This window comes from Micropterus salmoides, unplaced genomic scaffold (assembly GCF_014851395.1).
Source record: "Micropterus salmoides isolate LMB-PRFRI ecotype aquatic unplaced genomic scaffold, ASM1485139v1 Ms_hic_scaffold_13, whole genome shotgun sequence".
Lineage (NCBI taxonomy): Eukaryota > Metazoa > Chordata > Actinopteri > Centrarchiformes > Centrarchidae > Micropterus > Micropterus salmoides.
The window spans coordinates 25,690,633-25,706,770 of NW_024040374.1; the positions used below are offsets into that span (position 1 = coordinate 25,690,633).

At 40.6% G+C, this 16,138-nt stretch overlaps 1 protein-coding gene across 7 annotated transcripts in view; it reads left to right on the top strand.

Moving 5' to 3' along the window:
• palld (palladin, cytoskeletal associated protein) overlaps window positions 1-16,138 on the top strand; it is a 53,729-nt gene that overhangs the window by 21,942 nt on the left and 15,649 nt on the right. For 3 of the 7 annotated variants that reach the window (XM_038716538.1, XM_038716541.1, XM_038716543.1), the window contains 9 exons: window positions 100-275; window positions 590-656; window positions 1,371-1,488; window positions 1,608-1,670; window positions 3,966-4,107; window positions 4,235-4,258; window positions 4,996-5,115; window positions 6,615-7,080; window positions 8,808-8,843. In XM_038716538.1, the coding sequence (XP_038572466.1) occupies window positions 100-275; window positions 590-656; window positions 1,371-1,488; window positions 1,608-1,670; window positions 3,966-4,107; window positions 4,235-4,258; window positions 4,996-5,115; window positions 6,615-7,080; window positions 8,808-8,843 (1,212 nt within the window). Of the gene's footprint in view, window positions 1-99; window positions 276-589; window positions 657-1,370; window positions 1,489-1,607; window positions 1,671-3,965; window positions 4,108-4,234; window positions 4,259-4,995; window positions 5,116-6,614; window positions 7,081-8,807; window positions 8,844-15,361; window positions 15,518-16,138 lie in introns of those variants that run through there. The other 4 variants (XM_038716539.1, XM_038716540.1, XM_038716542.1 and 1 more) reach the window with 4 other exon arrangements.

Here is a 16,138-nt window from a genome sequence, read left to right on the forward strand (position 1 = left end):
TCTTTGTTCTCATTTACCGAAGGACCAGTGTGTCACACTTGTTCTGATTGGCACAATTATGTTGAACTAACTAAAGTTGTGATTCACCTCCTCTACCAGGTGGTTCTGTGAAGGCCGTGAGCTGCACAACTCTCCTGACATACAGATCTTGAGGGATGGTGACCTGCACACACTGGTGATTGCTGAAGCCTTTGAGGACGACACAGGACGTTACACCTGCGTGGCTTCCAACAGTCTCGGAGCAGACAACACCTCTGCTGAGGTTTACATTGAAGGTCAGACGTTTTCACATCAGGAAATTATTATATATTTTTTAAGGCATTTATATAGTACTAATTTTAAAACCAGCAGCCTCTGCTGATCTCCACATTTCAGTATATATGAGATTTCATGGTGGCTAACCTACTGTAATGTTTTGCTGCACAAAAGGAATATTGCGTTATAACACAAATCAGGGCTGCTAGTCTTCTAGCACAACTGAGCTATTTACTAGGAATCTGTTGTTGATTTGTTATTATTATTAGCATTTTCTGTTGTTGCAGAGATGGGGTGTATCATATAGGAATCATTTTGTTTTGTCCCATTACAGGAGCTTCGTCATCAGACTCAGAAGGAGAAGGAGCTGTTCCAAAGTCCAGATCAGGAACCATGCCTCAGTACGTGTGTTTCAGCATGGCCTCTTGTGACCCCATGACCTAATGAACCTTGAACAGGTTAACTGAGCCCTGCAGCAGCTAATCAGGTTTGCTGCCTTTAACTAGGCACTTAAAAGGCCCTTAAAGAGCCTTAACCCAGTACACAGGCCTCACTCTATATAATGAGAGGTGCAGAGGGTTAATATGGTAAAAGAAAATCACCCTGTCAGGACTGTCCTCTGCACTTACTTCCAAATGTTAAACTTTTGACCCTTTTCCTGCTTTCACTCTCTTCTTTAGTTTGTCTTCCTTTTCTCTTGAATCATTTCGCGTCATTTGAAAAATATGATTTTTTTTTTGTGCTATTTTTTTCAATTTAGCAATAACTAGACTGACAAAAATCTGTCTACATATATGTTTATTTTCATGTAGACTCATATTAAAACATTTTTGTAATTAAAATAATGCATTTGGAGGAATGTGCAATCCATATGACAGTACCCGCTCATGAGTGCTTTCTGGTTCTCTAAATGTTTTTGATTATTATCTGTTGTGTAAATCTGCCTCCATCTGGACTACTTCCTGATTCCCTTTCTGTTTACACATTGAAGCCAAGATCACTGATATCATCTTAATTACTGGAGAGACAATTTTCTATGATTCAATTACCATATTTTAACTAAATATTTTTTTTTCCTTTTGTGTACATGCTGATTTATGCTTTCTTCATTTTAGAGTTCAGAAGAAGAGTACTTCAATGTCCCTGACTATACGCTCATCTTCGCCCAATATCCATGAGGTCCTTCCTCGTCGCTCCACCCTTGTCCAGTCCCTGTCTCAGCCCCCACAGCGGGTAAGCAGCTACAGCACACAGGAAAGTAGATCCACACAAGCTCATCCACAGTGACAAAAGCAGACACCTTTCTGAATGGTCTCCACCTGTTCAGAAAGTAAGTTTTTATGTTCTTCTAGATGCAGAGCCCAGTGTCGTCTCTGTATGGTGGTGATGTGTCAGCTCCTCCTACATTCACCAAGGTAAGTCAGAATACACAATATACAATACATACAATACAGTGGATATGTCATTCCAAAGCCGTGCAGCTGAAACAGGCTCTACCCAAGGGTGGATTTTGTAACCTGGCTGCAGGGATTTGCTTCCATTTAGCCTCAAAAGCATTAATGAAGACAAGCACTGACATTGGGCGATAAGACCTGGCTTGCATTTGATATTTCAACTCCTCCTAAAGGTCTTTGATTGGACTGAGGTCAGGGATTTGTGCAGGCCAAGTTCTTTCACACCAGTCTTGAAAAAACATTTCTTTAAGGAATGTTTTTTGGCATGAAACAGAAGGGACCTTCCTCCAACTGTTGCCACAAGGTTTGTAGCCTACCATTGTCTAAAATATTTTGTATGCTGTAGCATTAAGGTTTCCCCTAATTGTAACTAAGGAACATAGCCTAAACCATGAAAAACAACCGCAGATACATACACACTTACATAGGATACATCATGCATACAACACATACACGCATACAGTACATGTACTTAGTGTCCTTCCCATAATAACAGTATACGGTGCTGTGGCTTTCAGCAGTGGGGGTCAGATAAAACATAAGCTTTGATGAGAGCTCCTCCTCCAGCTCAGACTCTTCAACACAGCCCCCAACTTCTTCTCCCTCAGACTGTGGGTCTTGTGATGGTGGGACTGAGACGGGCTAAGGCAGAGCTTCAAACGGCCCTGCCAAACCCACAAGGGTCAGGTCTCTTTCACTCTCATTCAGCCAGTCAGGCCCTAAATCATTTTCCACTTCATTACAAAAAGACATTTGTTTTTCTTCACCCCCACCCGCCTCCTTTAAAAACTGCTACAGGCTTTAATCATCTCCATGAGTGGATGCTCGCCTCTAGTGAAGTCAGCACCGTGATGTCACCCATACAACACACCCACACACATCCACTCATGATGTATGTTCCATCCCTGGTCTTCCCAAAAATACACCCATGCCAAAGACACAGTCAGAGAGAGAAAGAGGCTCAGGCTCACAGGCATATTTATTAACACTGAGCCTCTTGTTGATGGATAACAGTGTCACTCTGGCCCTGTTAACTAGAAGAAGAGACAGTACAGTGTTGACAGTGGCTTCTCAATCAGCCCCTATGTTGATGTTGTTTTTAGCTATAAGCTGCCATATGATGGATTGGACACAGGAGTTAAATTGGTATTTGTAAGTAGAAGGTCCTGCAATTCTGAGTTTGAGTCCTCGCCTTTTTTAATTGCCCTAAAGCGCGTTTTTTACACATTTGTAGATGAATTCAATTCAATTCAGTTTTTCTGATATAGTGCCAAATCCTAACAGAAGTTATCTCAAGGCACTTTTCATATAGAGTAGGTCAACAATTATAACAATATTACTTACAGAGACCCAACAATTCCCACCATGGGCAAACACTTGGCGACAGCGGCAAGGAAAACTCCCTTTAACTGACAGAAACCTCGAGCAGAACCTAGACTCAGGATGGACAGGCATTGGCCTTGACCGGTTAGGTTGAAAAAGAGAAAGGTTTAACTGGAAGTATGATAGATAAGTGTGTAAGTGATAAGCACACAGCAAAGTCTTATCTTAGTTATCTGAACAGAGTGGCCAATAGTTTCCTACTTGTACTAAAAGCTAAATGCTAGCTTTAAGTTAATTATTTACTAAGTAAATATGTACACACACACGTTCAAAGAAACAGAAGGTGATCTGTAAAAATCTGATTTGGGAGAGAAATCCTCTTTCACAGACTTCCAAAAAGACAGGTATTTAACTGTCACTGATGATAACTAGGTGTTGGAAAGACTGACCTGTCAAATATAACTTGCACTTTCAATTCACATTATTTTCTAAAAAAATAAAAATAAATTTGGTGAAATACAGTATTTTGAGAAAGTAAACCTGAGGTTATGTCAGCTATTTTGATCAAAACAGATACTCATTTTAGAATAAAGCTGAAACAAATAGAGTCAAGAACAGTCAGATTTATGCCAATTTTTGGGTTACACAATGGCCAAAACTATTGGACCAGATAGATCCAATAAAATGTTTGTGGATATCAGGTTCTTGGAGGAAAGCTTCTTTGCATTCTAACAAATGATTGTATCTGTGATGTTTTGGCCTCTCAGTTCCTCGACAGTGCGTCATCTTCAGCAACATTTGTCTCCATCTACCCCGTGCTGTAAAACTGAAGCAGATTTATCATTGTCATTACCGGTTTTAGCCTCTTCTCATTTACTCACTCACTCCTTTTTTCTCATTACCTCCATCTTATTTTATCCCTCCTCTGTGCAGCTGCTGCAGGACGCCCAGGCATCTGAGGGCCAGGTGGTGGTTCTGGAGTGCAGGGTACGTGGAAGTCCTCCTCTGCAGGTCAGATGGTATCGCCAGGGAGAGGAGATCCTGGATTCCCCCGATTTTCGTATTCTCCAAAAAAGTGAGCTCTTCTTGTCATTTTAGCAGAGTTGTTTTCAATTTTTAGCATTAAATTGACAACTGATATATGCTATAACCAAAATCTTTCTGTTTGTCTTCCTTCATACCTATAATACACTGTGAATCAGAGCCTCGATCTGCAGCTGAGCCAGGTATGTTACCTCAATTCCTCCCAGGTCTATCTAATTATGACTCAGTCAATTACAACACTGCTTTCATGTACCCAACCGCAGTCAGTGGTTAAAATTAGTAATTGATTATTAGCAGTGTCTGGAGACTCAAATTTAGTTTGCTTTATTATCAGCTGCAGGCGTTCTCTCAGTTCTTATGACTGAAGCAAATCACAATTTAATCAGTCTAAATGTCTCACAGGACACTCATTATCACATTTACTTTATTCAGAGGGTGTCGTTGGGAAACCCCACCATCCACAAACATCAACACACACACAAACTCACAGCTAAACAATGACACACACTAATTTATGTCAGACTGTTTTCCACCTGTGTGACTCAGGGGTCACTTCAGGTGTTACTTTCAGGCTGTGAGTCACTCGGACGTCCCTGAACATCTGCTCTTATAATCAATATGTGTGTCTGTCCGTCCTTTATGAGTAGTTACATCCATGCCTGAACTGTGACTCACCGGTCTAGATAACATGTACATCAGTCTAGCGTGTGCATAACATATCCATCTAATGTCTCTATTACATGTCATTACAAACAAATCCAGCCTCAACATGTCACTCCACTCCATACCTGTGCAGTTTGCTGTTCATCGGTGTCAAGTCTTTTAATTCCACCTATATAAATCTAACTTTTCGGATCATAAACGATTTGGTCATTAAAGGCGTATTCATGGTGGTTGTTGTTTGTTTGTTTTTTGTCAGAGGAGATCTGCACCCTGGTGATAGCCGAGGCCTTTCCAGAGGATGGAGGTCTGTTCTGCTGCACCGCTTCCAACCCATATGGATCCATTAACAGCACAGCCCAACTCACCGTCACTGCAGGTGCGTAAGACACAGACAGAAAGATATGGGAAGCATGATGCCACCAGGCAGCGTCTGGGCATCAACAAGAAGCAGGCACCACAGTTGAATGTTGAAGCCAGTGTGGGATGGCCTTAAGATGCAGTTCCTGTCTATCCTAACTGCTGTTTCACTGAGTTGGGCCCGCGACACAAAGAAGGCTGATCCAGCACCCCAGAACCAACCCCCTCTTTGCCTGCACCCACATGCTCAACACAGCCCCCCGTTGAAAGTTATATTCACTTTTGTCTGAGACATCACCAACTAAAAGCATGCTAACCAACAACAACCAGCTAACAACATGTCACGCTAACTAGCATGTTGCTGTAAATGACAACATGTTGCTCAACCCTACCAAGCAACAACCAAATTATCATCCTTAGGTACCTTACCATAGCAAGCAACAAGTCACACACTCTACCTCAACAGTTAAGCATGCGAACAACATGTTAAGCTTGCTAGCATGCTGCCAAAGCCACCAAATAAACCAAACAACATTTTAAACCAGTCAATATTCACTATGTATTAGCATCTTGATAACTAATTGCACTTGAGTTAATGTTGAAGTTTTGAAAACTATTGTTCCATTCAGAGGATTATTATTTTTAGGAGGACATTAACCAACTTTTGTATATTGAAGCTTCAGTAACAGATGATGGTGGGAAGCATAAAATAGTCCTTCAGAAATGTGATGTCCTCAACTATACATTGTTGTTTTTCTGCAGTTAAGGGGCATTTAACAGAACAGCCTTGCTCAAAGGGCCTTTTTCATTAAACAAGGATAACATTATTCCACACAGATACATTTACTTTAACCATATACCTTAATGGTCATTTATAATGTGTAGAAACAGTAGCATCAAAGGGTGAGTATCAAGTTCAAGAACCCACCATTTTTAAGCAAGTATATACCGGTATGTTGTTGAAAGTGCTTACAATCTAAGAGCAGCTCTTGTTTTCAAAACATGAATATCTAATTGTAAAATTAAACAAAAACTAAATGCAGATTTTCTCATTTGCAAAGTATTTTTTCACAACAAATGTAATCTGACAAATGATTCGGGGTATGATTACACTAACCTCTGAGAGTCTAGTTATTCCTCTGAGGTAGTGTGGTTTGGGATGAGTTATAGAAGTTTGGTATGTCTCAACTACATGACTATCTTTTGTCGTGTTTATTATTGTGTAGTCTGTATGGGAGAGGTGTGAGTTGATGAGCAGCTCTTTGTGAGTACAGCAGGACACAAATATGTATATTGTGTATTCTCACAGACAGAACTGTGTATGTACAGTGCAGGACTCACCGCACAGTAAAAGGAAAGGCTGAATAAACAGAAATTGCATCAGCCTGACTGGACCCAGCTGGTACCTTAGATCAGATCAGCTGTGATACAGTCTTGTGTGCGTAATCTGATGTGGTGGCCAGAAGAAAAACTAAACATTCCAATATTTTCCACTTTTCTCTTGCTCATTCCTTTCAGCAGCTGAGGACTTATCCAGTAATGGCATGTCTGGTGATAGCTCAGGGTTTGAGGATGCAGCAGCCTTCCCCCCTCCTCCCCCACCCACAGAAATCAGCCTCCTAGAGCTGCCACCCAAGACGCTGCCTCAGCCCGGCACTGAGCCTTTCCATATCAAGGAGCTTGAGATTTGGCCCAGTGTGTCATCTCTGCCTCCATTACAGATAGGCTCAGAGGTAGAGGACACGGATAAGGGAAAAGGGTCTATACAGAATGGCCGACCCTCAAATCCTCCATCACCACCAAGCCCACCTAAAGCAACCACACCCCCACTCCCACCTCCACCTCCACCTCTGCCACAGTCTGACACTATGACAGCCCAAAGTCCAGCCCAGGTGGCACCAGCCTCACCTTCATCCCCAGGCAAGCTGTCTCCATCCCCTGGGAAGGACGGTCCTCCACTGCCTACCAAGCCTAAACCAAAGCTGTGAGTACCTGTCGTGTCCCCATGTGTCTGTGCCCCAGGGGAAGGCTAGTCACCAGGGAGGGCTGGGTGGGAGGTAGACAGACTGGGAGGCCTGTCTGAGGTCTGGTGGAAATGATAGTGTCTCATCTTTGTGAAAGGGTTAAAGGGGAATCCCAGGTCTTTTAAGAACAAAAGCATTCCCCTGCCTTTATGCTGGTGTCAATGTGGCATCGTGTTTGCCAGGGCAAGCCTGCCAGCTGCTGCCTGTCTGTGGCTGTAAACAGATCTGTGTGGCTTTTGCTGGATGGCTCCTATTGATTATGTCTGACCTCGGATGCTCAGCCCAGGTCAGAGCTGTTGTATTTCTTTCTGTGAGCTCTATAGGGATCAGGTAGGATGTCACTGTTATTAGAAGAGAGTTGGACATTGAATGGCTTATTTTCAATGGTCCTGCGCATGGATTATTTTTTTTACCTCACTCGCTGATGCATTTCTTTGTCATTAAAGGTTTTTTGCCTTTATTAGCAAGAGTACAATACAGAGCGCTTACAAAAAATATTGATGATAAATGACAGCCATACACAATTATAGCATGTTCTTTCACTCTTTGGTTGTTTTTGAGATATTGATTTTCCTCTCTTCTCTTTGTTTAACTTTTAGCCACCCTAGCAGATGGCAATGCCTGTCTGGTTGTCGGTTGGTTTTTACAAACAAAAAATAAATAAATAAATAAATAAAAAACTTGCATAGACATTCATGATGATCATGATTCATGATTCTTGATCACCTGACTTTTTTTCTAGTACCACTATGAAGTTGACATTTGCGGGTGAGAGTAAAATATCTCAAAAACTATTCAACTATAGATGTTCCAAGTTCACTACGAAGTGTAATAACTATAGTGATCCCCTGACTTTTTCATGATAATCAGGTCAAAATTTTCACTTATTCAATGAAATATCTCAGCTACCACAAGATGGATTGGCGCTAAGCTTTGTGTAAACATTAATTGTTCCCAAATCATGATATGATGACCTAATCACTTAGGTGATGCCCTGAATTTTGGTTGGATTTCAGTAAAATGTGGTGCAGATATTCATGGTGCCCAGAGGATGTACTGTAAAAAACTTCCTGATCCAGTGACCTTTCATCTAGCGCCTTCATCGGGTCAATTTCAAAACATTTCTCCTTATCCAGTACTTTTCATTATGACCAAATACATTTCTTTAGTTTGTCTTTGGTGCTAATTAGAAAATATTAGCATGCTAACCCTCTAAACTAAAATGGTATTTGCTACATTATACCTGCTAAACATCATAATGCTAGCACTGCTGACATTCGCATTTAGCTCAAAGCACCACAGAGCCACTACCCTCTTAGTCTTGGTTTTGCTCTTATTTGTTTTGGTATTCTTAAAAATTTCTCTTATAGTTTGGCTAAACTTACAGAGATAGGGAGCTTTTTTGTGGATGTTTTTAATATTACAATATGATGACTGTCAGTATTTAACGATACAATCAGTATATCCCATCAAAAGCAGATGGTTACCAGTGTTGCCATGGGTTTTGACATTTAGACATTAGCCTGTGTTTAGACTAGAGTTTGGTTACAGTGCAGTAAAGCTTTGTTCTTGCATTGCACAGTCAATTTCCACTGCATGTGTACTGGATTTGATACTGCTGTTTGCTGCTACATTAATGCACATCTTTTGGCATAAATGTCATGACATGTTAATTCTGTGCTTCCAGAGCTGAGAATATAGAGGAGGAGACAGAAAATGACAGGTAAATATTTGGCTGTGAGGGTGATGCTCTGGATGTGATTTGAGTGGCGCCACATGAAGCCTCATTATTCAAGCTATCATGGAAGCAAACACAGACACAACAGCAGAAATAATGTTACGGCACATGTCATTTCTGAATATTTTCATGTAAATGACTTTCCATTATTATACTGTAGGATGATAAATCGGTGGCAGCGGTTAGACAAGAACCGAGTGGAATCAGCTGAGCATCTACAATTAGCATAAATTACCCATGTTTGTTGGTGAAGAATGTGCATACCCTGGATGAACAGGTCTAATGTGGATACAGAGGAACTGCTGTACGTGAAATATGATGTTTTCATCCAATTTTTATATAGAGCCAAGTAGCCTTTCAGATTTTAGTTTTGCCATTGTACTTCTTATGCAAATTTCACAATAAAAGTGAATTATTGCATTTTAAATCTTACATCTGGCAAGATAGACCAATATACCAATTTTTCATAAAAAAAATATTTTCTTTCTCCCATGAAATATAGTTAATGAGATGGTTCTTAGGGATATGACAAATACTGTAAAATAAATTGACTTTTGTCTCTAGATCTGACTTCTATGCTAGATGAATGGGGCAGTAGAGCTGCTTCTCTCAGAATGTATCCACAATAACAACATGGATACACTTCTAACAACAATAAGCTCCCAACTGTGAAGCAGTTAGAAAGCATATGCCACCCCTGTCCTGCCTTCTTCCCTTTAAATTCTGTAATTACACAGTAAAAGCAGCAGCCCTGCCATTAACCAAAGGTTACGGTTTTGTCAGACTGCTTCCTCAGGTAACATGTAGGATCAAAGACTAACCACTTTTAACATAAAACCCTGGAGTTTATCATTGAGTTCATCATGTCCTGTTTGTCGTGTTGCACATCCCTTACAGGCTGATGTATTGTTTTTTCTCTTTGGGCCACATGCAGATATGAAACATCAACAGATCACAGCAAAACCAGCAGTCTTTATAAATGTTTGTTACTCCTAGTTTGTTACTTTAATTGCTTGTTTACATTTTACAGGAGTTCTTTTTAATAAGCACCATGACTTTCTAACAAACCACTTTGTTGAAATGCTATAAATTCAATAGACAGAGTGGAAACTATGAGCCTTATGTCGCATATTTTTAATGAAATCTTTAATGAAATAGCCTATTTGTTTTACTGCATTTACATAAAGCTAGTGGGGATCAGAAAGAATCGTTTTATTGAGTGTGCATGTTCACTGAGCTTAAGATATGACTGTCTAGACTTTAATACTTAATTATTATTATATAAAAAACTTTTTTTCTGGATTTCTGAACATTTAAGCTACTCATATGCAGATATCCCAAAAAAGTATTCTAGGTTTTTACAGCACCCATTATTATATAATGGGTGCTGTAAAAACCTAGAATACTGTTTAAAGGAACTTCTGCATTAAATAGCATTACAGACTTAACACCAGCGTTTATAGCTATTGGAGAGATGTGTTCATGTTCACAAATCTAGAATAAATTGTTCCAAATCATAGGAATAACACACTGGAAGCCTGTGTAAGGGATGATTTTTGCTTCAATAACACTGAGCTGATGAGAGGAGGAAGTTGTTGTGTGACTTGGCAGGCAGGAGGACTGCAGGAGACCTGAGCTGTGCAAACAGACCTGCTGTTTTTTCTGTGCTGAAGGAAGAGAGAGCAGGGTTGGTAGGTATTTGGGTTTGATGCCCGGTGTTGATGTCAGACGTCAGATTAAGAATCAAAGGAAATTCTCAGGGGAGAGGCTCAGATTGGCTAGTTGGATCTGAACCAACCCCTAGGTTTGGAGAAAAAGCAGAGTTTTACCACATGCTAGAGAATAAATAGATTGCAAATTGGCAGCGCTTTCTCAGTGTATGCGCCTCTGGAATTGAGCTTATTTTTGCAGGCACCTTGTAGTAATTCTACACATAGACACAAATAATATTTGGTTACTTGCTTTAGTTGGCTATTTGATTGATGTGTTATTGTCAGACTACTGTAAGCAGATTAAAATTAACAACCCATGTATAGCCAGTGTTTTGTTGCCCATAAACTGATGAAGCATACAAAGCAAACATATTTTGCTAAAATGAGCAAATGTTTTATGTGTAAGGCAACATAAGGTTATCTTGGGATTGGAGCCTTCTTGATTGTGAGAGATAGTCTGGAAGATAAACTGGGCTTCCTGCAGAAGTGTCTAAATAAAGACCTGAAAGGACTACTGTATAGCTATGAAACATATTATGAAATGATTCTTCATCTCAAAGTATGAGATGAGCCATTATTCAGCTGGATGACACTTTGCATCTCGACATCAGGTCACTGCCATGTAGGCCAGAGTTATGGTCTCTCCTGATCCAACAATACAACTCCCCTCCATTCAGGGCTCTCCAAGATTCAACTGCACACATGTGACCTTCAGTAGAGCCACATCATGATAGACCGATAACACCTGGAGCTTGTAAATCTTTAAATTTGTGAGTATGTGTGTGTGTGTGTGTGTGTGTGTGATGGATGAGGTGTCAGTGCTGCCGTGTCCAGTGTCAGCTTTCCTATATTGATAAACGCACATGTTTTCCTAGGGTGACATTTCACAAGAACGTTTTGTGTTTCTTTCTTGCTGGTACAAGTATATGTGGTTAGATTGGCAGCTTTGCTATTGAAATAACGCTTTCCTTGTGTTGCTAAATCACCTATAATATCTCAAGGTTGTGGGAAAAGTCCACATATGATGCAGTGAAAAATTAGGGCCTGATAGTGATCAACCATTTCAAGAAACCACTTCACTGAGACTAAGAAACAAGTCTACAAGTCAAAGGAGGAGATAGTCAAGAGTGTCAAGCCAGTGCAACGCGTCGAAGGTGTGACCACCATGATATTGACCGTGATAATAGGGGCAAAGCATTATATTATAGGTTGGGATAATGTCTGGGTGGGCGTCACACACCAAGCAGAAGTTGCAGAGGCAACAATTATCCTAAAACCATTCCAAAGCTTAATCTCTCTTTCACAAGACCAGGAATCAACTCTTGACAGTCAAAATTGTTCTCTTGCACGGATTTCATTTCAGAGTGCTTCTTATGTGTCAGTTGAACACTTACAAGCAACGTGTCTGTGGATTTTTATTAAAATGCAGCTCTACAGTATGTAAGATTAACGATGATGAAAAACAGGCATACATCTGCACTCAACAGGACTTCGATGTAGCCATATCTCTCTACACTAATTTCATGTTTTTGCAAAAGAGAGTGATTAAAGTTCAAGTTTTTTGCTGTTCATTTGTTAAAGAGATGCTGTAATAATTACTCACTGACTGGCTAATCTATGTTGGTTGGTAGCATAAAGTGAGACGGTGAAAATGGAGAGAGACAGAAGTTGTGTATATAAATTCAAAAAAATACCTTCTGTCCAGTGCCATTTAATCATAAGGTGTTTTGAACTGATATTTTAAGTGCAGCTTAATTAAAGCTTAATTAACTCTGGGGGAAGGAAAGTCTATCCACATCTGCTTGGGCCAAGGGACGAAGTGGAGAGGAATTATGCAGCAGACAGTGTGCTACAATTAGCTCAGGGAAGTTACTGTCATATGCAAAAATACTGTCAGACATTCTTAGCCTGACCCAACACACAATACACAAACACACACACAAGGGCTGGGAGTCATTGCCTTAATCACTGTTATGATATTAATAAGAATCATTTTCTGATATCCATACACTGTTAATCATAGTATAAAATATGAACTAATCTAATTAATGTTGAATGCTATTAATTAATTATTAGATCACAATAAACCATGTTTTAAGGACACTTTGCTTGGGATCATTGATTCATGATATTCAACATGATATGACCATCACGTACAATTCCACCGAAAGTCGATATGCCGTAATATTGAATTATTGCACAGCCTTATCTCACACAAACACAGGGCACACACAGAAGCTTGGAACAACAGTGTGTAAGTGACACCATGTGTTACTTACCAACTTTAGTGCTTGCAGTCGCTGAGTACGTACACATATGAGGACTGGCCTGATCCACTTTAATGCGGCCTGTATTGCATACAACATGACCTTATACCTCTCAATCCCTGTCCGCTGACATAATTGCCATACCACTGAGATTAAATGATTTCTGCAGTAGCTCCAAACCTCTTTAACCCCAGTGAGGCTGTTGTCAGGGGAACAGCATGCAAACTGAAAGCAACAAACTGCTCTTTGCCAACAGCCCTCATCAGTCTCCCACTGTCACACACACAGAACTTGTGTTTACAGTGTGAGGCCGCAGCAGGTGATTGGTTGATGGTCTGTCCCTCTGTATTTTTTTATATCAGACTACCAGTAGTCTGCTTGTTGTGTTAAATTTAAAGCAGGATCTATATTCTGTCTGTGCTGCATTGCTGAGCAGGGAGTTCTGGCTGCCAGGATTTGTCGCATATCTGCACGGTGACTCAGAGCTTCCTCTCAGCAGTGTGTTTGTGTTTACGAGGTGCAAGTCATGAACTCTCTAATGAAGTATTAACAATCACTTTCTTGTCGAGGTGTTGCTTGTGGTTTTATGGAAAGCGGGAAACATGGATGTTAAACTGGCTACAAACTGAGAACTTTGCTTGTGGTTCATCCTCATCAAACGTCTAATTAAAAATGGACGTAAAACTGACTGTGGATCAGTTCCATAATGGATACCTTCACTTCAGTGAATGTAGGCCGGGGAGGTTAATCATTCCAAGCAAATGGGGAAAAAAGGCAGAAACAGAAAGTTAGTTGTCATCAGGGAGAGAAAGAGCTTGTGCAACAGCATAAAAATCAAAATGAATTCACCAGAGACACAAGAGAGCAGGAAAAGCAGATAATTTCACATCAACCCCCAGAGTCAGAGATGGGCAGTCCTTAAAAGGACATGGGAGTCATAGGATTGGCTGAGACACCAGACCAACCAACCACTGGATTGGTCGGTCGGGCTAGAATGACCTGCATGGAATGGAGAAACTTTCCAAAAAAGGAAGAGAGCTGTCGGAGCTGACCTTCACAACACAGACCGAGGGCTGGAAGAAAGAGGGGTGAACAGAGGGAAAAGGCAGAGATGAAAAGACGCACAGAGAGATGTGGGGAGAGACCTGGGTGTATGCTTGGGAGTTGACAGCATGGAAACTAACAGGCTTTAGTGATCCCCTCATAGAAAATAGACTGTGTTTCTCAGGAAAGAACACCCTGGTATTTTAAACACTGAGAAACACACAGATAAATACACATTGCCATAAATACACACAGAGTCAGAGAATCACATTGTTTCTGAATGAGGTCAATCAACCTCTGATTGGATCCTGATCCCAGTGTGAGCGGTGTGTGTGGCTACATGTGTGGTATAGACTTGATCTCCCTTTAGACACACTCCCAGACCAACACACCACTTCCACTTAATTAAAGGGTGTAACAATGTATACACGCTCTAATCTCATGACACTGCTGTCACCAAGAACCGACTCTGAGCGCAGAGAAGATTCACTCTGACTCACATCCAAGTGTCAGTGAGTCAACACACAGGGAAAGAGTTGCACCTCTAGAGAGAGGAACACCTTCTCCTAATGTCTCTCTGACCTTTCCCCAATATATACACACAACTACATACAAGCTTACAACTACACACAACACCCAACTGGACCAGGTCCCTGGCCTCCCGTCCTTCCATCAACACAGTGTGAATCATCAGCAGCCTGGAAAACGCGCACCGACTCTAAAAATAAAGGCATTACACACAAAAATAGAAATGATACATTCCCAAAAAGAGTTTGTTTCATCCCACAAAAATGAAGGAGAAAATTCTTTTATTGTGAAACTGAATATTTGTGAACTCATTTCAGTGAATGAAACCAGAACTTTGTGGTTGTGATGGGAGTGTTTGCACACACAGTGGCACTGAGACTTTGTTCCAAAGGTCCAATTCGGTACATTATTACATACAACTATTATGTTCCATATGATAGATAATAGTCACTGTGGTCTGTCTACATTTAAGGGTAGATAATGTTTCTGCCGGCCATAAAGAGCACACAGAATGTGGATTTTATTGGGTGGTTTAAGGGTGTTGATACAAATGTTACCTTACAATGGACACATTTTACTTGTGTCACCTGAAACTGATGAATTGTTCAGATTATTCATTTTTTAAATCTATCTTCCACTGTCTCTCCTCAATCATCCCGTCTCTCTAGTCTCTAGTCACTCAGGAAACAATATAAATTTGGACACAAAAGGGCTAGTAGCAATTAGAAAAAAAAAATAAGCAATTAGATATAGGTGTCTCTCTCATTTTGCTTTTCTTATGGGTGTTTTCTTTATCCATGACCCCAATACTGTTGTTATTTTTGTTTCCAAGCTCACAAAGGGAAGTTCCTCAGTCAGCAGCCCGTACAGTCTGTGGCTGAGCTTTTATTCTGAAATGGTTTGGTCTCAGGCAGAGCTTTTATCTTGAAGAGGAGGAGCTCACAGACAGACTGACTCATGCAGGGAGAGAGAGAGAGAAAGCAACTGAGTTTGTCACTGTCTGGCTGCTCTGCGCTCTATATATGCTCCTCATACCTGGCAGGGAAAGCAACGTAGTTCATTCTCGTGCAGGGAAATATCAGAGCTACTAAACACCGAGACACTGAAGGTAAAACTTTTTCTTTTGTGTAGACTGACAACTCATTTAAATGAAGCAAACTTCAGCGGGACTGATAGAATTATCAGGAAATGGATAAAGGATAAACTTAATGATGCTCTTCTTTAAACTTTCAGCTCTCAGAGAGGAAACTTTTTTTAAAAAATGTCATTGCCTTTAGGATTGTTTGGGTTATTTATTTATTGTTTTAACCGAAAAGGCACATTAGCCTAAAACCGTGTCATTAAATTTGAATAAGGGAGTAGAGGAAGAAAGAGAAGACAAATGACTGGTAGAATAAGGACTTTTTTATTCCTGGTTTACCAGCTCAGCATGTTAATGTTTAAATCATATGTTTTCAAAATGGGTGTGTGGTTTTCTGGGAGCACAGAGAGGCTGAGTGTGATACCCATTCATTTGCTGGAGGCTCTGGAAAGGTAGTGAGTTCAGTGCTGTAGAGAGAAAGGGATGAAAAGCGGTATCGCTGTGAGTGACTTTAACAAAGATAAGTGGGTAGTTTGCTTTCTAGCGTTGCGTCTGTAATGCTGTGTTTATGTGGCGACGATCATTTGTTTGCAGAGCTCCTCAGCAGAGTCAGGTGGATTAGTTAACACAACAGAGTCTGTTAGGTTA